At 40.5% G+C, this 24821-nt stretch overlaps 3 protein-coding genes across 4 annotated transcripts in view; 1 reads left to right on the plus strand and 2 right to left on the minus strand.

Moving 5' to 3' along the window:
- Positions 1-2065: 2065 nt before the first annotated feature.
- Positions 2066-6638, minus strand: fbxo4 (F-box protein 4). The gene is made up of 7 exons (XM_038703901.1): positions 6360-6638; positions 5463-5737; positions 5154-5374; positions 3918-3993; positions 3337-3509; positions 2998-3221; positions 2066-2887 (listed from the first exon to the last, which is right to left on the minus strand). Exons 1-7 carry the CDS (start codon positions 6522-6524, stop codon positions 2804-2806), a joined length of 1218 nt encoding a protein of 405 aa, XP_038559829.1. The 5' UTR covers positions 6525-6638; the 3' UTR covers positions 2066-2803.
- Positions 6639-7708: 1070 nt separating this feature from the next.
- Positions 7709-11747, minus strand: cunh5orf51 (chromosome unknown C5orf51 homolog). The gene is made up of 6 exons (XM_038703905.1): positions 11612-11747; positions 10820-10929; positions 9996-10142; positions 9137-9268; positions 8904-9018; positions 7709-8799 (listed from the first exon to the last, which is right to left on the minus strand). The coding sequence occupies exons 1-6, from the start codon at positions 11703-11705 to the stop codon at positions 8564-8566; spliced, it is 834 nt and encodes a 277-aa protein (XP_038559833.1). The 5' UTR covers positions 11706-11747; the 3' UTR covers positions 7709-8563.
- A 311-nt stretch (positions 11748-12058) lies between these two features.
- The window catches only part of oxct1a (3-oxoacid CoA transferase 1a), a 50785-nt gene continuing 38022 nt past the window's right edge, over positions 12059-24821 (plus strand). The window contains exons 1-7 of one of the 2 annotated variants that reach the window (XM_038703903.1): positions 12059-12274; positions 14158-14266; positions 14860-14950; positions 22651-22786; positions 23016-23165; positions 23820-23926; positions 24574-24634. In XM_038703903.1, the coding sequence (XP_038559831.1) occupies positions 12170-12274; positions 14158-14266; positions 14860-14950; positions 22651-22786; positions 23016-23165; positions 23820-23926; positions 24574-24634 (759 nt within the window). In that variant the 5' untranslated portion in view covers positions 12059-12169. The remainder of the gene's footprint in view (positions 12275-14157; positions 14267-14859; positions 14951-22650; positions 22787-23015; positions 23166-23819; positions 23927-24573; positions 24635-24821) is intronic. The other variant, XM_038703902.1, reaches the window with a different exon arrangement.

Consider the following 24821-nt stretch of genomic DNA (forward strand, 5'->3'; position numbering starts at 1 on the left):
GGTTCCCTTGTTTTTCCACTTTACCATTTCATAATAAGGTAACAATTTTCAGTCTGAGCAATTGCAAAGCACAGAAGAAGAGCCTTTCTATATGTCCCAGACATTTCCCTTTTTATAGATAGTATTTTCAATACACAGAATTCTGTTCTCTACACATAGCCAACATGCATGGTATGCTTCAGTAATGCTCACAATGTTGCAGACTGCTTAGGTCTGTAGACTGTCTTGGGCATCTTGGGTCAGTAAATAGGGGTTTCTTCCTTGTGACATAATATCACAGAGGCCACTTTTAATTGTGGAAGACAAGAGGCAGCTGGAGGTCTGGTACTCATTCACCCTTCCAAATTATGGCCCGGGAACATCCCCCACCAAACCCCAGCCGCTATTAAGCAGGGGCGTGTGCTAATGGTGCAGTCTGCAGTCTAAATAAACAGACCTTTAAAATATCCTACCCAAGCAAGTTTCAGCCATGGATCCAACACGTCCTGGCCGCAAATCCACAGTAACTTCATTAACAGTTTATTTTCTTTAGCCTGAATTCACATAAAGGCAGACTGCGGCTCATTTGCTTCCTCATTCATTCAGAATGTAACCATCTTACATATTCATCCACACTGACACTGCCAGTCCTTGTTCAGCTGTAGGTCTATACATCCACTGGCTCCACCAGGATCACAGACTAATAACAAAGGATTAAGCAATGTTACTTCCTACATACCTGCCCTAAAAATAGATTCCAAATAGGTTTATATACTGTTTTTGAACATGGTCTACTTTCATCGTTGGACAGTCTGTGTTAGTATCTGTGCATGCATGTGCACATACACACGCACACAAACATACAATGTAAGGTAAGTAACTGTGAGAACCAGAGATAGACATCCTGTTTACAGAGATGTGCTGAGATAGAAAGTCAGATTCTGTCTGTCTCTCTCTCTCTCTCTCTCAGAAACACACATATACACACACGCAGCAGACGACTCCTCTATCATTTCCCTTCAAATTTCACCAGGGGGAAAAAAAGAACCAATCTCTGCTTCACCAGTATTCAGCTCAGCTTAATGCACCTAAATTGCACCAATCATGGTCTTATTCTAAATCTGTATGTCTATGAAAATGATTGTTAAAACTAAGGTTTGATGGAGGGGCTACTGGCGGGAACATACTTTTACCAAAGAGTTGTGGTTACCTAGGGGACTAGAACAAAAGAGCATCCGTGAAGCACATTATCTTGTCATCCTTACATGCTGCCATTAGGGCATGACGAACGCTGCCGCCAGGGACACTGAATATAGGTAGGTAGGAAGGTAGGTACATTTATTTGTCACAATATAACAGGTTATATAGTGAAACTGAGTTTTGTAACTCCCTTCTGCTACATAGCAGACAATATACATTAATACAGAAGCAATTATAAAAATGGTAAACAGAAATAAACTACTAATTGCATGTGGCTTTGTACCTTCATTTAGTTAGTTATCCACAGCAGGATGCTTAAAAAAAACAAACTTCATGGCATGGATCTGCATAGTCCTGCTGTGATTATTTCTCACATTTCATATCTTCATGGTCATGGAAGCCATTCATTTGCTGGTCAGTCATTTAAAATGTACCTGGCTTGCATGGTTGTACTTCAGGGAGGAACACACTATGCAAATTACATGTGCAGACTGCACAATGGGCACTACTTTTACTATAGTAAATGCACTGATCAAAAATTTTATATTTTCCTAGTTTGCCAAGATTTTCCTATAAAATCAAATCAAAAAATCAAAGGCAGTTAGAAAGACAGAGCTTTCAGTAACCAAGCACTGAATCACACAGGTACTACTAGCGCTCCCTGATGGCCAAAACAGGATCTTCTCCATGCTTGCTGAAATACAGATGTGGATTCAACTTTTCATGCCAGAGCTGACCTCAGAGGAAAGGAACCACAGGGCAAGACTGGGGGAGATTACTTAACTGAGTATAAGGGAAATACCTTCCACAGGTTTTAAACTTGTGAATACGTGCATCAAAGATCGAAAAAAGAGCAGAACAGAAAACATGACTTCTATACATAGAATAGTTTTGTCAATGTATATAATTTACTGGTTATTTAACAGACATTTAACAGTGAGTTATTGTTGTAAGAGAGTGGAAAAGTGACTCATTCACCTCAAGAAAAATCTGCAATTGTAGAAGAAAGCAATTGTGCAGCACATACAGGAGTATAGTAAGTATTCATCACTTATCAAAAGGAAACATTTCTTAATTGTATAAACATAAAATACTTAACGTAAATATATTCAATTGCTTGTATTATATTTTAGCTCTAAAAATCATATCTTTGCATTATATGAATGTAAATCACTGATCAGAAGGCATTTTAAACCAAAGGTCAGGCCGCCTGATTTGAAAGCAGCTCACCTTATCTTACCAAGTATAAATCTGTGAAATGAAAAAAGCTATTTATTGCCGCGCTGCTCTATATAGTGTTCAACAAAACCAGTTTGTAGGGTTACTGTGAAACTCGCAGATCTTTGTATAACCTTCTGTCCTGCTATAACTCCTTTATATGGCTACTTCTGTAAATAAGAACGGGGTCTCTCTCAGTTCTCCCAGATGATTGTAAGAAACCCATCAATTCTGTTGCTCATCCAATTCATTAAATTCCACAGGCAGTGCTCCAATTCTGAGACATTCACATGTGGTATGCATTACTCAGGAAATGCCGTAGTGTGTCCCGTGTCTGTATGAGGCAGCAGTGTCGTCTGTGGTTTGAATCCATCTGTTAGCAACCAAAGTTAGATAACTAGCTACCCTAGAGTTTGACTCCAGAACATCTCAGCAACCAGGAAATGCCATCCAGAAGACCTGACAGGGATTCTGTTACTGTATCCTGCACCTGAATAAGAGAGAGAAACACTAATTCAAGTTATCCATCTCCTCAAATGGACACTGTATGGATAGAAATGCAGTGGAAGCCTTTCAGATGATTAAATATCAGACAATTACCATCCAGGGGTTAACCAGTTGCGGTAGGCCAAGTCTCTTTGCCATGTGAACACTGGGAGTTAACCTGGCTCTGTTTCTGCTGGTTATAGTTGGCAGGCTTGTTGTCCTGACTGCTCCCAGTTCTTCTCTGGAGACACAGGAGAGGACCAGCAGGGGTCTGGATTTTGAAACCCCGGGAGCGCTCAGCACAGCCCGGATCTGAGCCCCTTCGGACTCCCCCTCACCTATTGAAGACATGGCTTATCATATGCTCTGTGCTGATCATTTATATGACAACAACCAATGTGTGTGACTTGCAGTGGTGGGAGCAGATAAGCAGAAGGTGTCCTCTTATCTCACCTCCCCCAGGCTCTGCATTGGCTACATAGATGAAACCATCCACCACCTGGCACACTTGCTGCACCTGAGGAGCAGGGCTGTAGATTGGGTAGCCTGAGTCATCTGTTCCTTCAAAGGTAAAAAGTTTATTACTGGTGTTCTGCTGCTTCACTTTGGCTCTTTCCCTCTCACTCCTGCACACAAACACACAAGGTTTAATGACTGTTTTCACACCCATACGGAAAAAAAGAAACACTTGCAACTCTTATGGTAACTTTGTAAAGTAGGGCTGCAAATAACGATTATTTTCACTGCTAATTAATCTGGCTACGACGTGTCAAACAATTGTGAAAAATACTCATCACAATCCCAAACTGAGCCCAAACTAATGTCTTCAAATAGTTTTGTCCAACCAACTGTTCAAAACCCAAAGACTCAAATACAAGCAAGTCATCACATTTAAGAAGCTGGAGCCAGCAAATGTTTGACATTTTTGCTTGAAAAATGATTGAAACCAATAATCGATTATTTGGACTGACTAATCGATTAATTGACTTATAATTTGGAGCTCTTCATCAAAGCGCAGAGTGCAAAGTTCTTACCTATTGTCAGAGTACAGAGTTAGGATATTAAATTTGTGTTGGTTGTTGAACATGTAACTGATCCCTGAGCCAATACCTGGAAGAAAAAAAGGTCATCATTGGTTTGGTTACATTCTTGGGGTATCTTAGCTGACAGTAACCAGTGAGATAACAATTGTGGGCCAATGCTGTCACCTAGTGGTGTACAAATAAACCTACAACAAGTTAGATAAGACAATGTAAGACAATTTTTGTTCCTGGGTGGTGTTATTTTCTAATTACTTCTGCCTCAAAAGTACAGAAAATGGCTATTATTCCTCATAAACTTTGCTTTTGTGACAAGGGTAGTGATGAAATGCACCTATTTCTAATGAGAAAACGGGTGAATTTGTGTCTTTTTGTTCACATAAAGAGAGAAAAACAACAACATATGAATCCATATTAACATGTAATTTTACATATATTTATACACCTCAGACAGCTTAGGGGTACTTGAAGGTTGCGGACTCCTTATCTAGAGCTCTGACAATCTGTCACCTGTCTCAAAGCTGTGCTGCTCCATAATGGTAACAAGTACCCGTCTATTCCCTTGGTGCACCTCAAAGAGTATTACAACAGCATCAAGACCTTGCTGGATGCCTTGCAGTATGATGAGTACGGCAGAGAGGTCGTAGGACAATTCAAAATGGTGGCATTCCTGATGGGTCTCCAAGACAGTTTTACCAAGTTTCCCTGCTATCTTTGCCTTTGGGACAGCAGGGACACCAAGGCGTACTACTACAGAGTGAACAGAGGACCAATCTCAAGTGGGAGCCACTGGTGGACCCCTGGAAGGTGCTTATGCCATTACTGCACATCAAACTGGGCGTTAAGAAACAATTTGTCAGAACCCTAGGAGTCGGCTGCCTTGTACCTTCAAGACTTCTTCCCTAAGCTGTCTGAGGCAAGGCTCAAAGCTGGTTCACAAATACATGTTAATTTGGATACATATGTTGTTGTTTTTTTCTGACTTTATTTGAACAAAAAGACATTAATTAGCCAGTTTTCTCACAGGAAATAGGTCAATTCCAAAATATCACTGTTATGGTCACAAAAGCAAAGTTTATATTACATCAGCAATATAGTTTGGGTATACAGCAATCAACTCTCCAGTGAAAGCCCCTTTCGGCTGGACTGATTAAGTGGTTGTCACCGTGTTATTATGATGAGAAAGGACCAGGAGAAGCTTATCACCACTCAGCATCAATGTTATCTCACCAATTATCTGTCTGTGTGGAATACCCGACACAGGAAGCACATCTGGGGCATGCATGAGCCTTGTGACTAAAGAGTCATCCAGCTGCTCCATGCCAGGGCCAAACATGGCGTAACGTGGTTCAGATGAAGGGACCAGAGACTGAAAAAACGAGGTCACAACCTCATAAGCCGGCCGCGAAGGAAGCCATTGCTGTCTGCAGGATGGGCAGCCTTTCAGGTATCTGTTGAGTGAAAAGTGGCGGTCAAAAATGTTTCTAACAAACTGTTACCAACTGACCTGGATAAAGGACAAAAGAAAAAGATACCCACTCTGACATGTAGTCAATTTTGGATTCCATCCCCTTGTCTTCCCCCTCTTCTCTATCGTCCAAGCTCTCATCTTCATTGATTAATGGTGCATCTAACAACTCCAGTTGGGGCATGGTCACATGATCAATGGAAGGCCAGTATGGCATGTCCCTGAGCAGGAAGTATCTCCACAGTAATGGATCTCTAACCATGGCCCTCCAGTACCGACTGGTGGCTCCCAGGCAGCAGATATCCACAGGAGACAGAAAGGTCATGATCAGGAACTGCATGTCCACCTAAAGGAGGGTAGCCCTATGATGATGATGATGGCTTGTATTTCTATACATAAGTGCATTAACAAGCGATACACCATATTCTTCTAGGTCCCCCCCCAAGCTGGATGTTGTGTTTTATTGATTCTGTGCCCACCAGTTTCAGTTCTAATTTACTGCCTAGTCTGAAAGAATTATCTCTGCAATAGATAAACAATAAAACATCATCAACAAAAAACAGAAGATACTCAACTACACAACTACTAACACTAGCAAATCTATTATTAATACAAACACGCAAAAGTGAAAGTGATCGAAAACAAACTTTGCAAATCCAACCATGTAGTGCACGAGTGTAAGATGTGTATGCAAATACAGTGGGAAAAATAGGCCTACTATATTTCCCTCTGACAAGTAGTGGAGTAGAAGTAGGAAGTAAGTTGGTCATGTAAAGTACTTATTTCCACCACTTCACTCACATTACTATTGGCAATATTTAACTTGCTTTTTTCACTTTATGAAATGTGACATCAATCTGACATTGTCCTGACATTAATTAGTCTAATTAAATGACTTTTACCGAAATTACACAGTTGAATAGGCCTAAATGAAAAACATTCCCATTAATGATTCGTATTTGTCTCACCGGTAAGGTATCCAAAAAGCTCGGTTGCGGTTGTCCTCCCGTGTCCACACCAAGCGTCAAGTCATCTCTGACAACTTTACCACTATTTGGAAAATATCTGTCTCTGAACCGCCTGAGACTGCGGATCACTACTGACTCGGTGAGCTGCTGGATCTTTCCTGCCATCGCTTCAGATTTGAGTGGTCACATATGAATAGCTACTAACAAAGAGTAATATGGAGATAATAGCAAAGTTGACGTTTCCCTAACTCTTGTCACACTTCCTTGTTGCTGGCGAGAGTGCCGCATTGTGGGTAATGAAGTTCCACGATCATGTGCAGCCGACCTTACACCAACCTACCCTACACCACACAAAAAAAACATTATAAATCTCTAACAAAATCATACAATTCTTGCTAAACTCTTTAAAAAAAAAAAAGCACATGAAGCAGCAACTATCCATTGATAGTTTAAATGAAAAACACTTGTGGCTTTTGTGTTTTCTTTAGGGCAGAGCAGTTTGCAATACAGTTTTGTCATGCATGTAGTGCAGTAAAATTCACATAAACATGTGTTCCTCACTTGTTTTACATGAATTGATTTTAATTTGAAAGGGACGCCGTACAGCGGCTTCACCCAATGCAGAGACTCACTCTGTTGATGTTTTGGAACATTGTCTGACAGTTTGTTGTCCTGTAGTTCTCAGTATGATTATTTGCAATGACCATATTTACAATGTGAATCTCTGGCTCTGGTGTGAACAATCAAACTCTAACACCAGAAGAGTGGGAGAGGTTATTAAAAGAATTTGATTGGATTTACAGCAGTGACAGATCCTCGTTATTACAGCACTTAGTTACTTACGGATTCTCATATCAAAAAACCAGATGACACCTGCAATAGTATAGCGGCTCAGATTTGGTGGAACCCGTTGCCCAGCCTCTCTCAAACTCTTCCCATGGTTCACAACATGGTCAACCACAGTAGTTCTGATTTCATCTGTTACGTTCCTGACTCCCTCCTCCTCCTCGTACTCCTTCACCTCCCTTGTCCATGTCCTCCTCTTCCTCCTGTAACTCTCACCCCTTTAAAGCCTCCATTGTTGGCCAAACCAAATGTTTAACTGTGGCCTATTTAGGTGTAGTGCTCAAGCTCTGATTGGTATGTGAAATAAAACTCAAAAGTGTGAAATGCCAATTGACTGTAAAATAGTGAGTTGTGTTTAAAGCTTTGCAAAAAGTGTTATAAAATTACAAACCGAGTGTAAAGCAGAGAACATGCACACAGGTTGGCACACTTGATTTGGCTACTAGTGTTAACGGTTTCAGAAATAGCACTTCAAGAATGACTGTGTTTAAGCATTCAGAAAAAACTGTAAAACAATGCGCGTGTTTATTGTCAACGAGGACATAAAAAAAGAAAATGATTTTCGTCTAAACAACACAGATTCTCTATTAATAGTTATACTATCAAGATTATTCAAGTGGCAGAAAAATTTTACTTGCAATGAATGGGAATACAAGTGGCGCATTACAAAGCTGGTATGAACAAATCTGAACATACTTCAAATGGTCATGAATACATCATTGTCAAACAGTTTTTGAACACATTTCTTTGCCTTTAGTGTGTATATTGTATACACACATACATACATATATAATGTATATGCAATTATAATATATTAAAAGCATAACAAAATGGCAACAAAATAAATAAAATGTTACTGTGCAATGTCTTATTTCCAGCTGGATTATCTTCAAACTTGTAACAATCTTAAAAAATGAAGAAAAAAAGGTCAATTTTATTAATAACCTTTTTATATTCATATTAATGTTATTATAACACATTCTCAGAGCAAAAATAAGAGCCCTGTCAAGAGGCTGGAATCAGGATGATAACTGCATTTTCAGCAGGACAGGGCAAAAAAATTATTCAACAGCCTCCTCTCTGCAGCCCCTGCCGGTTTTACACCATCTGTCTTATACTTTCTAACCTCTCATTCACCAGCTTTGGCCAGGGCCGTTTGGCATGGGATGAGGTTGCCTATAGACATTGATCCAAAGACTCCTTTCTTCACATTTACCTTCTCCCCATGCCTCCCCTTAACATTCCACAACATTACAGCCCACCTGATGGCTTCCATTTTTATTTGGGGTTGACAGACACTTGAATGCTGAACTTAGATCTGTGCCTGAGGGCAACTTCAACACAGGGGCAGCTCGTGTTCACTGTAAAATACTAAGGATTTCCTTGGCATTCTCCGTGTTCCAGCCCTGGCCCTGCAGAGGGCCCTCACAGGCAAGCACATATTTGTTGAGGATCTGTGTGCCAATGTCCCGAAACTGGAGGCGATCTTCTTTGCGATCCATTGTGTCAGCGCTGCAGTCCTCATACTTGACTGCCCAGAAACACATTTCTCCGATGTACATCATTGTCAACAGGTGTGTGTCTGAGAAAATGCCTGGCCAAAAAGATAAGCAGGTAGTGAGTATGATCAAATGGTCCAACTGGACTGAAGCAGCACAAGAGTTTTTGTTATTCAGAGATAACTAATGATGTATTTACCTTCAGATAGGAAACTTGCTGTAGCAGTATCATGGAGCACTACCCCATCGTTGAGCTTCACAGAGTTTCTCACCTGCAGCATCCGCATCAGGTAGCGCACCCCTTCCTGAATACACTGGATTAAAAAAATGTTGTTTGGCAGAATCATCAAGCCTACATCTCTGTTCACAAATACAATTTACTGAATCTACAGTTTACTGAACTACTATTCAGATCTTTCCACAGTGTGGTACCTTAAGGAATGTGTCCTTGTTTTTCTTGATCCACTGTTTTCGTTGATGAAGGGTGTGGCAGTACATGTACAGCAGAGCTCCACGTCTCCAATAGAGGCATTCTAACAGCTCTAGGCCCAGCACAGACTGCACCTACCACAGACCAAAATACATGATAGTGCTGTCACACCAGTGTTTCCCACAGAATGACTGTGGTGGGGCAGGAGCAGCAGGGTATATTTCTATTTCTAGTAGGTTATCTATTTCACACATTTAATTCTACAAAAAAAAAAACAGACACATAACTTGATTTTTCCACCCGCAAATTCGTTTTTACAGCAGCAATTGCGCTGCATGTGGAGGAGGCTTGTTGATGACGTAGCCTTTCGAAACAAACATGGTGCCAAATGACATCTGCACTTGTGTCACTGTTGCTTTACCTGGTCTGTGCTTGTAAAATATCCACCGTGTTTGCATCTTGTAAAGTAATATCAGATAACATCTCTCTGTATTTCTCTGCAAAATGCTAAAATGGGATGCCAAATATAATTTGGCGGCTGTTAGTATACCTGGGCGGCTTGCCCAAGTCTATATGTGGGAAACACTGCACACAATGCCATGAAAGTAAATGTTTAGAAGTTTGTTTTAGAGCCATAAACCAAAAGACAAAATTAAAATGGAATAGTCCTCTTATTGGGAATACTTGATAATCAAGTTCTTACATATTTGTTTTCCCCTCAGATATTGAACTATACATTGCACAGTTAATGATGTTCTTCCTCATTGATTTCATGCCAAGCACGGTTGGTCACATAAGTGAGTGCAATGAGAAACAATCACACTGACACTCAAAACTGTTTTGAGATTCACATATACATACTTCTTGTGCTGGTGCTAGCCTCCCTGCCAAAACTTCTGGCTCGGTCAAGTCCTGCAGCAGCTGCTGGATTTTAAATGGTGAACAGTCCTCAGGGAACTCCTGGTCCACCAGTTTATTCTCTTCATAAAAAGTGATGTCTAGAATCACCTAGATAATGAAAAACAAATATATACCCATAACTAACATTGAGTACAAAGTCCTTACTAACTTTAGTCAGAGTTTAGACCACTTCACATTACCAAGCCCCCCTTAACTAAAGTCATTAACGATCAACAACCAACCACTGACTCTAGCACACCCTTGGTCTTAATTTTCCTCAGCCTAAGCATCCCTTAAGACTTGGTACCAAGTCAAGTAACTTGTTTTGCAGCTTGAGCATTCATTTTCACTCCTACATTCTTAAAGCTATAATGATGGCTTCCACAAAGTAAATATTACCCCTATTGGTAAACGTATAGAATATATGATATTCAAGTAAAATGCTAAACTGAAGGGCCTCTGCAGGTTTGAGGTTTATAGTCATAATACGAAAATGTTGGTAACCGATTAACTGCTTGCGTCAATTATCGAGCAAAACTACCAAGCATTTGGTGGTTCAGCAGTCTCAAATTTAAGGGATGCTTTCCCCTGTTTCACATAATTATTAAACATGATTGAATACCTTTGTGTTTTGCACAGCGAAACTGACATGGGGATTCTTCACTTTATCTGGTGTTTTATCAACTAAACGGTTAATTGAAAAAAGAGTCAGATACTAATCACTAATGAAAATAATCATTAACTGCGGCTCTAGACATTTAATTGAGTTCGATGTAACGACGTACCTGTGTGTAATCCTGGAGCACCTTAGAAAGGTTGCTACTCTCCCCTCCTTGTCTGTAATAGCTTTTCAACTTGTCTAGTATGGCAGACGCATTCTGTAAATAGTCGTCATCTATGGAAGAACGATGTGTTAACACATTAGCAATAACAGACCGAAACTCAAGACAAATGATCAACAACGTTACACATTTATAGTACTACTGTTGATGATTGGCACACACAAAGTTAAGGCAAAATAATTCGTCTAACGGTAACATAGCACAGCAAGTTTTAACGTTAAGTTACTATCATTGCAAGAAATGTGTAACGTTACTACAACACAGAATAATACACTTCAACACAGAATAATGGCAACGTTAGTTCGACAATTTACTCTCAACTCTGGTTTATTTAGTATTAACGTTTAATACCAGAGGCGGCATCATGCTTCATGGTCAGCTAACGTCCACTTAGACGTTCGTAAACAATAATGCATTTTAGCTAACAGTTAACGTTAGCTTACGCTAGCCGTCAAAACCCAGATCATTCAAAAGCAATGATCGGTCAGTGTGTAAACATCCCCATACCGTTACTAAGTTAACATTATACCGCATGTAAGTTAAAGGTAGGGCAAGTATTATTTGTCAACATGAAACATTTCATCAGACAACAGCTGTTGTTATGGTTCCAAGCTATGTTAGATAACGGTAGCTAGCTTGCTGGTTGGCTCATAAACTGATCAAGCATATTAGCCACGCATACAAGGTGCCGAGAATGGCCACAAGGCGACAAAAATAATAACGTCTTATCGATACCTTGCTTTTCAGCTCTGAGACTAGAACACTTGATGTCTAACTCAAATATCCTTCTCTCCAACTCGAAACCTTGTCGCCTGTATTCGTCGGCCATGACTAAAAGTATTGGTCACGTGAGCAAGGGATTACTCACGTGCTCTTTCGATATGCCGTTAATTTCTGTTTTCTTGTGTGCACGGGCCTCGGGCAGCTCTAAAAAAAACAAAGCGTACCGTTTATTCATCGTCATTACATACTGCATTATGCTACTTATTTCACCCTTGAGATCTAAAATACCGTTAACATCAAAGCATCTTGACGTGGTAGCGTAATTTAGTGGTGGTGAAAGGGTTATATTTAAATGAGCTTGCCAAGCCTCCTGTTTGCCAGCCCGCTGGTCCAGCCCATTCAGAAACCAGCCAATGTCATCTTCGCGCTGACTTTTGGGTCTCTGAGCTAGCAGTGCTAGTAGCAACATATTGCGACGTTGCAGCCTGCATCATCTCATGTGTCCTTCACCGGCTGGAGCTTTCACTCTGCTCCTCGGCTTGTCTCATACCCCGGTATTAGCTTCAAAACATGGCGGCCCTCAAAGCTTTGTGCAGAGCGCAGAATTTATTCTTCAAAAATCCCTCAGGTCCATGCAGAACCAAATTAAACTTCGCTTATCTCCACTTGAGCAAGGTCGGTATTTAAACGGTAATTAAGATCATTGTAGAAATAATAAGTTAATTTATAAGTAACGTTAGGTTGAAATGAAATGTTTGAAAATGGCTGGGTAAGATTAAAATGCAAAAATATTATGAATATTGTAACGTTATTCCACTTGTCTTACATTATTTCGGATGGAAGTGAGCTATGGTTTGGTAATTTACCAAATCTTCACATATTATTTTTGTTCAGTTTAGTTGTCAGTGATATCGTGGACTGACCGCAAGGTGCTTGATGACGCTACTCAATAATTTCGTCAGAACACTTCGTAACCAGATTGCAAACTGATGATAACTTTCAGTAAAGCATTTGATAATTTGAGCTCGTGCCATTTCACGGGTCATTGATCTAAAAATCATAACAATAGTCATACCCGCAGCTTGACGTGCAGGATAGTTTATATGTCCAGTGTTGTAGGCGAAATGAGGTGCTTGCATAATAATCCAACCCTACCAGCATACCTTTTACACAGAAAGTCTTTGCAATATTTCCATCGTGTTTATTTTTGGCAGTGCCCATAGTCTTGACATTGTACAAGGTTATCATGCATATGAGTAATTTGATTTCAGAAAGCAATGTGGTGTCTGAGTTGAGAACTATTGAGGGATGCAAATGTAGGAAATTCTTAATATAATATTAAGAAGGATTCTTGGTGGAGTAGCAAAATGCATAATGGTTTTAAAATCTGAGCAGCAGCCTCTGAAATATTGTACAATATGATCAATGAACAAACAGTAATGGAAGCAAACCATGTATCAAAGTTTTGATTAGTGAAGACAGAGATGTTATGTGTTATCTATGGAGGAACAAAAGGAGCTTCCCATTGAACATCATAATGTGTTTATGGTCAAAATTGGCCTTGGTAACCTCTAGATGTTACTGCAATATAGTAAGTTGAACCTTTAGACTGGTTTTAAACCATCTGGATGACGGTAAACTGGCTTTTCATTTGTAGGGCTGCGCTCTGAACGACTCGTGCGTTATCCTAGATACATGTATCCATATAAAGAAAAAGAGGGTCACACAGAAATATATCATTCAGTAAGTTTATTTAGTATCTGTCTGGCAACTGGCTTCATTAATTGTTCATAGTTTGATGCCTTTCTTTTTGCAAGTCATACAGAACAGATATTGAATATTGTTTCAAGTAAGCAATATTGCATAACAAGGCGTATATGCTCATTTTAAGTAGACAAAGAAAAGTGAACAAGGAGGGACATCAAAATGCAAAGTGATGTGGAGTTTTCTCATCTGTCTGATCTCTAATAGTTCACTATTTAAATAGCCAACAGAAATCACAACAATATAATATCAAATGTCATTATTACAGATTTACAATGTGATTGCAATAGTCAGCATAATTGGGTTCGGGAAGTAGTCATGGTTCCAGTCCCAATTATTGGTGGTAAAACACAGCTAAATATCTTGTGAAATAATTGAATATAATTGGTCTGAGCACCACAAGTACAATTTTAGTTGATCAGTATTTACAGAGAGGATTTCAAATTTTACTCCTCAGTTAACTCTGTTGGGTTTAGGCTCTTGGCTGTGGGCTGCTCTAAACCTCTGCTCCTTTTGTTGTAGAATTTGTTCAGCAGTTTTGCTTATCTTTCCCTTCCTCTGCTAAATAAACTGGATCAGCTATTAAAACTGTACAAACGTATTAGCTGTCCTCAGGCATCAGGCCATTTTTTAAACTACCAACTTTTTACATTTTTAAGTGTTATGCTGATGGTGCATTTATTCAGAACCGCTTACAGTGAGTTTCTGTTGTTATGGAACTCTTTAAAAAAAAAAAAAAAAAAAAGGAACATGTTTCGTTAAGTCTTAGGGACCTGTTGTTTTTCTTTCTACAGACCTGCGGTTGTTACTTTTCTACGTCCAGCCAGAGGAGTTCACAGTTCTACTCGGACCCTACAGAGGCAGTCAAAGACATCCCAAATGGAGCTACCATTCTAGTGGGAGGTAAGACATAATATTTTTCACACACAGGCTCCAAGATTGTAGGATGGTTACATAACACCTCATTGACAGTGCTGGCAAATTACCTTAGTTTTTAACTGCATGCAAGTTTTTTTTAACTGATGAAAAAGATGTTCAGCAATGTACGTGTAAGGACAACATTTACAGCAAAGTGAACTTGAACTCTGACAGGCATGGTGGTTTATTAGCATTCACACACAGAGGGCACACAAGTTACACAGCTCTTATTTATAGTCATGTGAGGAGTGACATTGTTAAACATTTTCCACTGTGTCACACTTCTATCTAGGGGTGTGTATGTGTGTGTGGTGGGGGATCTTTCTCAGTGTGATTTAAGAAATGTTGTCTAACAACCTATATACACCGGGCTAGAATTACTTGAGGCTTGATCCAGCATTTACCATGTTATTGGACTTGTGTGATTTGTAATAGCTGGAGATGTCATCTTTTCTGTACAAATGAATGAATTGAAGTGACCATATTTCACCTTTTCACAGCTTTACAGTGCTTCTTTGGTTGCTTCAATTTTTGTTTTTGTTATTATGCATTACCTACTCTTTTTTTTTCCAACACAGGCTTTGGATTATGCGGTATACCAGAGAATCTTATCAACAGTTTACTGAAAACCGGCGTTAAGAGTCTCACTGCAGTCAGCAACAATGCAGGGTAAGTAAGTTTGGAGGGGAGGAAGCATGTGTGTACCATACATGCATGCTTAGCACACATGCAGGCGCCTGCATGTAAACCTGTGCTGATACCAGGTAGTGCATTCCATAGTACAATTGATATTGATTTAATACATTTTCCCCTCATGCAAACATCAAAGTCCTGCTTATTTCCTCCAACAAATGATAGCATGGGCTATCAAAAACAGGAATCAGTGAGTAAGACTCTCCTGGCCCATGTCAATCCCTCCCGTGTAGGCCCCCAGCTAGTGAATAGGGAATCTTGATTGGACTCATGAAAGAGTCTGTTTCTTCATCTGCTTATAGACATGTTTTAAATTCATATTAGAGAGGTTTTGGTGACCTTGTCGCTGTATCTTCAAACAGGCAATGTTGACCTGGAGAGATGCCCAGAAGTTAGCTTCCGATAAGTAATCAGAGCTGCAGACACAAGGAAAAGGGGTTTGATGTGATTGCCACTCCTTTAGTGGCCAGGTGATATCGTGTGTGATGTGTGTTCTCTGTGGTTACTGCTGACCTCACATTTTCGATTGTCCTTTAATTGTGGCCAGCCTAAGGCACATCTGTGCAATACCCATGCTGTCTTATCAGCATCTTGATATGCTACACCTGTGAGGTGGATGGATTATTTCGACAAAGGAGAAGTGCTCACTAACACAGATTTTGACAGATTTGTGAACAATATTTGAGATAAATAGGCCTTTTGTGTTCATAGAGAAAGTCTTAGAGCTTTGAGTTCAGCTCATGATGAATGGGGGCAAAAACAAAAGTGTTATCCAACGAAGGTTGAGGTCAAGGACAACTGGACTTGGTTGAAGATACTAGAAGACTTTTTGTCCCTCATCCAAGAGACTTCTAACTGACTGGTAGGGAAGCTCAGCTAGATGGTCGCTAGAACCACCAGGGGTCAGGAGTTTTTATTTTTCAGTTTCTGTTTTACTATAGCAACTTGGACCATCCATCCATCCATCGACGACCGCTTATCCTGCATACAGGGTCACGGGGGGCTGGAGCCAATCCCAGCTGACATCGGGCGAAAGGTGGGGTACACCCTGGACAGGTCGCCAGTCCATCGCGGGGCCACACATAGACAGACAACCACTCACACTCACATCCACACCTAAGGACTATTTGGGGCTGTGAGGCGACAGCGCTAACCACTGCCCCGGCCCAAACTTGGATCAATCTTTGTTTTTGCTTAGCTCAACAGGGCCGATCAAAGAAGTTTACTTTCCATTTGGTGTGAGTTTAATCCCCAAACGTCAATAGCGATAGCCTTAGAGAGCTGCGCCTATACTCATATAATCTGGAGTTACAGTACGTAACCACAGTTTTGTTGGGGCTGAAGTCAGCGCTGGGTTGTGTGATAGGCTCAACAGAGACAGTGTGGAGAAGAGAGTGAAAGAGGAAAAAGAAATGTGTGATGCCGAAAAAATGTATGGATTATTGTAAGTCATATTTATATATTCTCGTGCATATGTAACTGTACAATCAGTAAAAGTAGAGGGTCCAGCACAGGGGAAGCTGAGCCAGGGATAGGCCTATTCAGAGATAAAGATGAGGGATTTGATTTTTATGTACACACATACACACTGCTGTATTTTATGGGATTGTTTTGTAGTTTTTGAGTATATTTAAGTATTTTAGCCCTCTGACTGACTCAGGCTTGCCTGACTTGGTCTTGTTCAGTGCAGAGCTGCCTTGCTTATACAAACTAAAGAGGCAGGTGTCATCCTGAAGTTTCTTGAAGGTCGTCACCATAATCGGATTCACTATGCAACAAAAACACTAATACGTATTCAAATAACTGCAAAAAACATTTCTTACGTATAAAAGGCCTCTCCGTCTCAAAGTCCCAGGCTGAATTTCAGTCCCAGTACATCCCTGCGTGTGGGGTCAGGTGTGTGTGTGTGTGTTTGGGTGGGGGGGACATGAGAGTCAGTGGGGGACCCCGGCCTTGTTGAGGAGGCCCACTGCAGTCGGAAAGAAAGTGTACTTGTGACGCTAGGATTTGGTCCTGATGGACCGCAGCCTCCTGCTGGAGTGGGGTGTCTGAAACTGTTTGTGTCTGGGGTGGAAGGGGTCTGCCACAACCTTTCCTGCACGCCTCAGAGTCCTGGAGGCTTGCAGGTCCTGGAGGGATAGAAGGTGGCAACCAATCTCCTTCTCTGCAGACGGAATGATACGTTGCAGCCTGCCCTTGTCCCTGGCGATGGCAGCAGCGTACCAGGTAGTGATGGAGGAGGTGAGGATGGACTAGATTATGTCGGTGTAGAAGTGCACAATAGTGATGACTGTGTCACACAGGATGATGGGGGTGGGTGGGGCTGTACTCTTTCTGAAGTCCACGACCATCTCCACGGTCTTCAGAGCGTTGAGCTCCAGACTGTTCTGGCTGCGCCAGGTCACCAGATGGCAAATCTCCCAACTGTAGGCGGACTCATCCCCAAGAGAGATTAGCCCAATGAGGGTGTTGTAATCCGTAAACTTCAGGAGCTTGACGGACTGGTGACTGGAGGTGCAGCTGTTGGTTTACAGGGAGAAGAGCAGAGGGGAAAGAACACAGCCTTGAGGGGAACCAGTGCTGATGATCCTGGAGTCAGAGACATGTTTTCCCATGCTGCTTCACATGCTGCTTCCTTTCCAACAAGAAGTCTGTGATCCACCTGCAGGTAGAGTCAGGCACGCTCAGCTGGTGGAGCTTGTCCTGAAGCAAAGCCAGGATGATGGTGTTGAAAGCAGAGCTGAAATCCACAAACAGGAGGTTCCTGGGGAATCCAGGTGCTGGAGGATGAAGTGAAGAGCCATGTTTACTGTGTTGTCTGCAGATCTGTTGACTCTGTAGGTGCACTGCAGGGGGACCAGGAGTGGGTCTGTAGTGGACTTGATGTGGGACAACACAAGGCCCTCAAAAGACTTTATAACAACAGAGGTCAAGGTGACGGGTCTGTAGTCATTTAGTCCTGTGGTCCATGTTTTTTTGGGGACAGGAATGATGGTGGAGGTTTTGAAGCAGGCTGGCACATGGCATGTCTCCAGTGAGGTGTTAAAGGTCTCTGGAACACCAGAGACAGCTGATCAGCACAGTGCTTTAGAGTGGATGGAGAAACCGAGTCCGGCCCAGCTGCTTTGCAGGGTTTCTGCCTCCTAAACAGTCTGTTGACATCCTTTTCTAAGATAGCGTGGGTGGGGGAGGAGGTGGAGCTACCCCCCTCTGAGGAGGGGGTGGATGAAATGGTGCTGGGGTGAAAATTAACTTTTTGGCTCACCTGCCAAGGTGGCAGGTAGATGAAAAAATTGCCTTTTGTGTCACACATACATTTGTTTCTGTCCTTTTAATTGAGATAATAAGGTATTATGCCAAATGCAAACTTAAAGAAGAGGCCAGAGTGAAATTTAAAGCAAAATTATATTATTGCTATTAAATGTACTTAAGACATAAGAGTAAATTGTTTTATAAACTTACAAGATGCTTATTAATCACTCTTAATCATGTTTTTTCATTCAGCTTAAACCTCCTCATCAGACTGTTCACTTTCTACAATCACCCACTTCTGTCCTCCTGGTTCTGACAGAGTCCTGGTGCCACAGCATCACAGGTTTTATGGGATAAATATTTTTTTATACAGTCTATGGATCGTTCTCCTTGATCTCTGGGCAGGACAGCAGGACCGCCGGCTAACAGCTAAAAACACTCCTAGTACAACAAATTTTGTAATTAGCTCTTCACACTAGCAGCTTTCACGCTGCCTTATTTCACAGGAGTATTGCACCAATCTGCCGGCTCGCTGCAGTTTTATCTGCCTCTGAGCAGGAAACGTTGGTGACAGACACGAGACAGAAAGACGGAATGATCTATTTGTGAAAAGCCACAGCCGACATGCCGCGACACGCCGCTGGTAAAGCCGGACTGCTATGTGAAAGCATACATAGTTGCGGGATAAAGGCCTTTTCACAGGGGATAAAGCTGAAAACTTTTGTTCAGTATGAAGAAGCGAATGCGACATAAATACGGTAATTCTTTTTGCGCTGATCTCCGTATGAAAGCAGCTACATTCTCACTCTCCCTCCTGACTCCTGTCCCCCAACACCCAACCCTTATAAATATATGCCAATCAAACACAAGAATCATGAAAATAACAAACAACAATCAATGAACGCCTAATCCATGTGTTAAACGATTTCAGATCCCTTGGTACAGGGGAACTACTGATCTGCTGCTAATTACCGTCAAATATATTTACCCACCTTCCTACCTTGGCCTTCCAACATTTGGCAGCCAAACGGAAAATCCACCTGTGGGAATTTGGTATCAATTTCCATCTCTGAAATGGTGAATTGTGGCCGATCAGTGTGGGGATGGTGTCAGGTCTGTCCCATTGTCTCTTGAAGCGACAGTAAAACTGGTTCATTGGCAAGGCGAGTGTATTCATGGAGTGGGGGGATTTAGTCGTTTCTTGAGAACTGGTGTTGTAGTCTCTCTGAATACATTTCGTTTAGCATCTCGTACCGCCTTGCTAAACCTGTACCTTGACTCCTTAAACCTGGCCCGGTTTCCACTCCTAAATGCCTGTTCCTTTTCCAACCTTAGCTTAACACCTATAAACTTCATAGATTGGTATTGGAGGTCATTTGGAGAAACTAATCTCTCCTTTTTAAAAATAATAATTTCTTTATAACTAGGCCTACGTTAAAGATAATACTATAATAGTGCAGCCTCAACTTTAAAAAAATAACTTGTCTGTGCTGCAGAATTGAGGTGTAGAATAACATTGTGCCAAGTGTGCCAAATACCAGAGTTGGGCATTAGGAAGATCAAAATTGCTTCACTGTTTCTCTGTGCCAGTAGTTTTTTTTTAGCACTGTCCTGTGAGGTTTGTTAGTGTGTTTTACAGAAGTTACTCTTTACTAGACCTGTCTTTTGGACTTTGATTTTTAGTGAATATTGATTCTTGGAACATGTACTCAAAATGTTTGCTTGCCAAGCCATCCTATTGAGCAATCATTGATCCCCTAAATTCCTTCCCTCTGTACGTGTTAGTTGTTGGGAAAGATTATAATCACTTCTAAATATTGTCTGAACATTTCTGAGCAAGTGCCAACATAGTGGAACCATTTATGCATTTTACAGTCAACATGTTTATTTAGTGTGAACTGTAGTACATATAATACCCTCAAGCACATGTCTTGTTTCCAGTTTCTTTGCAAAAACAGGTTTGACTGGGGCTTCTCAACAGAGACAATCACGCATGTGGCTTATATTCCAATAAGGGGAAGGGAGCTGAAATGCGAGAGTTACATTGAAGTTAACAGGAATGCGTTAAATGTGAATATCATTGATTATTCTCTTTTTATAAAAGCTACCAGGCATGTGTACTGTTTTCTTGGTCACAGCTGAATCATATTTACATGTTCTGGCTCTGGAGGGAATAGAGCTGGAAGGGGAAAGATGTAGTTATGTAACATTTAATTTTAGAGGGAAGATTCCTAAAGCTGAAAACTCCCCTTCCTGTGCTTGTTTCTTCTTGAATGTCGAAGTGGATTGTTTATTCTCTTCAATGAAATGTGCCAAACGGGTAATGGAAATTTCTTGTATTATCTCAGATATTGGACATTTAGCCTATTTACTGTATGACCACTTTAAAATAAACACTTTTTCCCCAACACAGACTGCTAGGCTATAATCTAAATCTTAGTGTTGGTGTGTAATACTGGATATTGATACAAGAAAATATGATGGATGGAAGTTATTTCCTTAATGATCTCACAGGGTTCTTTGCAAAACAGGAATTTGTTTGATGTATGAATAAAGGAAAGTGATTTCACCTATCAGTGCCTATTGTACACGTTTATACAAAAGACATTGCTGACTATTTTGGTTAGCAGTGAGAGGCAAGTGTAATTTTGGTTTCGGAATTGCTGCTTTTAAATTTCAAAGGAAAACTTCTAGCCCTGGTATCACCACTGTTGAGTGAGTGGGTGAGGGGCAGAACTTCATCCCTGCAGCTTTATATTTATTCTTTAATCAGCTGCTTCAGGAATGATAACAATGTTAGCATTAGTTAAACTTGCCAAACCCGTTTCCATACACTGCCCTGTGATGTGTTATACCTTTAGTGGTGTGTGACAGCGTGACACAGTCATCTGTTTTTGGTATTCTGAGCACACATGGCCTAGATATCTTGTCAGCTGACCTGAGGTTAAGGACAAAGCAGTAGTTCCTAATTCTCAGCTTCTTAGGATACAGAAAAGAGGGAGAACCCACTCCTTCCAAAGCTCAGCTTTCCTCTAGTCTGATTAGAAAGAGCAGAGACTGAGCAACAATAGAGAGAAGCTATCTTTGGATAAATGCTTTCACATTAACATACAATGAAAGGTTTTGTAATTTTTATTATGTCGGTCATTGAAATTGACTTGCTTTGATTACGCAGTGTTCTCAGAGAAATATTGCTTGTAATCAAACAGGGTGGGACATATAAGATAAGACGTTTGATTTTACTTTTATCTTGTATCACAATACCCTGTTTTATAAAGATTTATGAAGACTATTCCTTCAGAGGTTAATGACTGACGAGTTACACAAAATCAGTCCTCTTATACAGTAGTGTAGAGTATTTCAACAACCCTAGTAACACAATAACTTTCTTTGGTAATATAAAGTTAGGAGGGACTACTCACAGTACTATGTTTAGGAATGAGTTTTCTTGCTGTCAGATCATGATGGTTTGTCTGGGTTTGATGGTCTAAATGTGTATTTTTATTTTATTTAACCTTTATTTAAGCAGATGATCTTATTGAGATATAAAACCTCTTTTTCAAGAGAGACCTGGCCAAAATAGCAGCATATTGACAGAGCACAGTTACAAATACGAACACCAAGCACACCCAAAACAAAAGTAAAAGTAAATTAACAACCTATAGTACCATTTGGAGCAGTTTATAGTTTGTCACCCCTCTAACGACACTTTCTAGTGGAATAAAGAAATAAAGTAAGTCTGTGCACTTTTCACAGACGATAAACACAAACAACTGTTTCAATGGCTTCTTCAGGCTCTGCAGCTGTGTTTGGTATGTATGTATCACACAACAACCTCTCTGGGGATTTATGGTAATGTGAGCTATATTTCAAATTGTAGAAGGTAGGGATGAATAGGACTTAAGCAGTAGAGGGAACTGAACTGAATAACAGTGGGTAGTTTAACAAAAAAATACTTTAATGTCAAATCTCAAATGACCTACATTCATAACAAATATGAAAGACAAAACAAATTGACTTCAAAAATATTAGAGGCACCTTTGCCAGCCTTGAATCTATATATCAGCTTTACTCATCTGAAAACTATAATATTTTTCCATTCTTCTTTGCAAAATTGCTCAAGCTCTGACAAGTTGCTTGGAGTGAAGAGCAGAACTTACATAATGTAGACTTAGATGTTGAATTACCTTATTAAACTTGCAAAATCTGACTGTGAAAAAAACTGACTGTGATTCCTTTCCTCATTTTCTTTAAAACGTTTGTTTGAGAAGCATGTATTGCTAAGTAAATTATGAGAGTTGGAGAATAAGGCCTCACATCTGTATTTTGGTATCTGTCCATTGCACTGTAGCCTAATTTTACCCATTTTAAAAGTTCATACTATTTTGTGTGTGTGTGTGTGTGTGTGTGTGTGTTTTCTTCAGAGTGGATAACTTTGGCCTGGGTCTGCTGCTCCAGACTAAGCAGATCAAGAGGATGATCTCTTCATACGTTGGGGAGAATGTAGAGTTTGAGCGACAGTATCTGGCAGGGGAGTTGGAAGTGGAACTGACACCTCAGGTTGGTCAGGGAACGTATGGAAAGGTTTATACATGAATTTTCACACAAATCAAAAAAATGCTGCATATGAAAACACAAATTCACTCAAGAAGTCTTGGCATGTAAATTTCAACATCCAAATGACCGGACTTCATAAGGTATATATTACATATTTGACAATAACAAAGGTATGCAGTGGACATTTTTTCTGTTGTACTCATCTTTTAATCTGTCACCTTATTCCCCACAGGGTACTCTGGCAGAGAGAATCAGGGCTGGGGGCGCTGGGATTCCAGCCTTCTTCACAGCCACCGGCTATGGCACACTGATCCAAGAGGGAGGGTCTCCTATTAAGTACAACAAAGATGGCAGCATTGCCATCGCCAGTGAGCAGAGAGAGGTGAGAGTACTGTCATTCTTGTTGTTGTTGTGCCATTAAGTCCATCATGAAGTCAGTGCAAACTTTCTTTTGTTTGGGACAACTGCAGATTTTTTTTCCGGACCCATGGCCACTTTCCTTGAGAGTTTGTTTAATGATTTGAGATCTGTGGTCGAACTTGGGTGCGGTACATAAAAGCAGTCTTGAATCCAACTCATAATGGCCCCACCATTATTTGCTTCCCTGGAACTCTGGTGTGGTGTGTGTATTTATCACATATATTAATGTGAATATATCCATTCATAGCACAAAACATGTCTGGAAAAAGCCCGCACTCTAAAGAACTTTTTTTAAAGAAAATTGCAACCTGTTTGACCAGTTTTATTTAGTGTAGCAGGCCCAGTGAGACTGCATTTAAACAATGAGAGTAACATCTAAAGTCCTCCACGTTTACAAAAATCATGCTTTTTACACATGTGACTCAGATGGTGTAATGCACTGCCATGAATGTTTGTTTTGGTATTGATTTTCTTGTGTGAAAAACAAAAATCTGCTGTAATGACTGACCTTAGATCTGTACTTCCAAGTCACCAAGTCTGAAACAGGTCATTATGTTTATCTGCGACTGCACCCAGTGCCACTAACTCCTTTTGATTGTGTTGTCATTGTCCACAGGTGAAAGAGTTCAATGGCAGACACTACATCATGGAAAAGGCCATCACTGGAGACTTTGCACTGATCAAGGCATGGAAAGCTGACAAGGCTGGAAACATTGTTTTCAGGTAACTGATGACTTAAAATGCAAGCGTTTGACTCATTTTTCACTAAACGGAAATATATACCGATCAAACATCATTAGCACAGACCTACTGTAATATGGCAGTGCCAGTATTTATCTTGGAAATAATTCAGCTTCTCCCTGCCTCAAATCATTTTAGACTAGTCTTAATCACCTTGGTTGTGTTTGCAAAACAACCAGCACATGCTGCCGTCCTGTACCAACTGATTCTAATCTGTACATTTTCAGTATGTATTAGCTACATGGTTTTCTTTTGTTTGTTCAAAGTTTGTGAACATATCATAGGATTTACACCAGCAACTATATTTTGACAGCGCATTTATTTCAGCATACATACATGGATGTTGTTCATGGATATCCTCATTAGTTTTTAACACAATCTAAATTAAGTATAGGCCTTCCATTCTAGCATCCATAAGGTCATTTGCACCTACCTGGCATATATAAATGACAGAAATTAGTAGATGTAGTAAAGCTTTTCTCCACAAGAGAGCAATGTCTCCTAGTAAACTAACAGCTTATACTGGATGTTAGATATTGAATATTACAGGAGAGTTTCGGGGGTTTACTTGCTCATCTTTGCTTTTGGCTGACACATTTCCATCTCTTTCTTGCTCTTTTTTTTGTCAGGAAAACAGCCAGAAACTTCAACCAGCCTATGTGCAAGGCAGCCAAAACCACAATAGTTGAGGTACGCATTTCCAACAACACATTGATTTGCTTGTAAATGAATGTCTGCCTGCAACATGTCTACTGACACATACTGTATCTATCAATGGAGTAATAATCTAGATGTCAGCTTTCCTTTAATAGTTTTCATGCATCAAGTAGACTTTCATTTACTAGGAATTTAGTTATTCTATCCCAACCCCAGCTGA

The sequence above is a fragment of the Micropterus salmoides genome, unplaced genomic scaffold (genome assembly GCF_014851395.1).
Source record: "Micropterus salmoides isolate LMB-PRFRI ecotype aquatic unplaced genomic scaffold, ASM1485139v1 Ms_hic_scaffold_7, whole genome shotgun sequence".
In the NCBI taxonomy this organism is placed as follows: Eukaryota; Metazoa; Chordata; class Actinopteri; order Centrarchiformes; family Centrarchidae; genus Micropterus; species Micropterus salmoides.

Coding starts and splice junctions, on each gene's coding strand:
- cunh5orf51 (XM_038703905.1), bottom strand. CDS start 11,705: ATGGCCGACGAATACAGGCGACAAGGTTTCGAGTTGGAGAGAAGGATA. Junction 10,930..11,611: donor TCTCAGAGCTGAAAAGCAAG/GTATCGATAAGA, acceptor GTTCTTCCATAG/ATGACGACTATTTACAGAAT. Junction 10,143..10,819: donor TGCTCCAGGATTACACACAG/GTACGTCGTTAC, acceptor TTCATTATCTAG/GTGATTCTAGACATCACTTT.
- fbxo4 (XM_038703901.1), bottom strand. CDS start 6,524: ATGGCAGGAAAGATCCAGCAGCTCACCGAGTCAGTAGTGATCCGCAGT. Junction 5,738..6,359: donor GCTTTTTGGATACCTTACCG/GTGAGACAAATA, acceptor ACCCTCCTTTAG/GTGGACATGCAGTTCCTGAT. Junction 3,222..3,336: donor CAATGCAGAGCCTGGGGGAG/GTGAGATAAGAG, acceptor TGTCTTCAATAG/GTGAGGGGGAGTCCGAAGGG.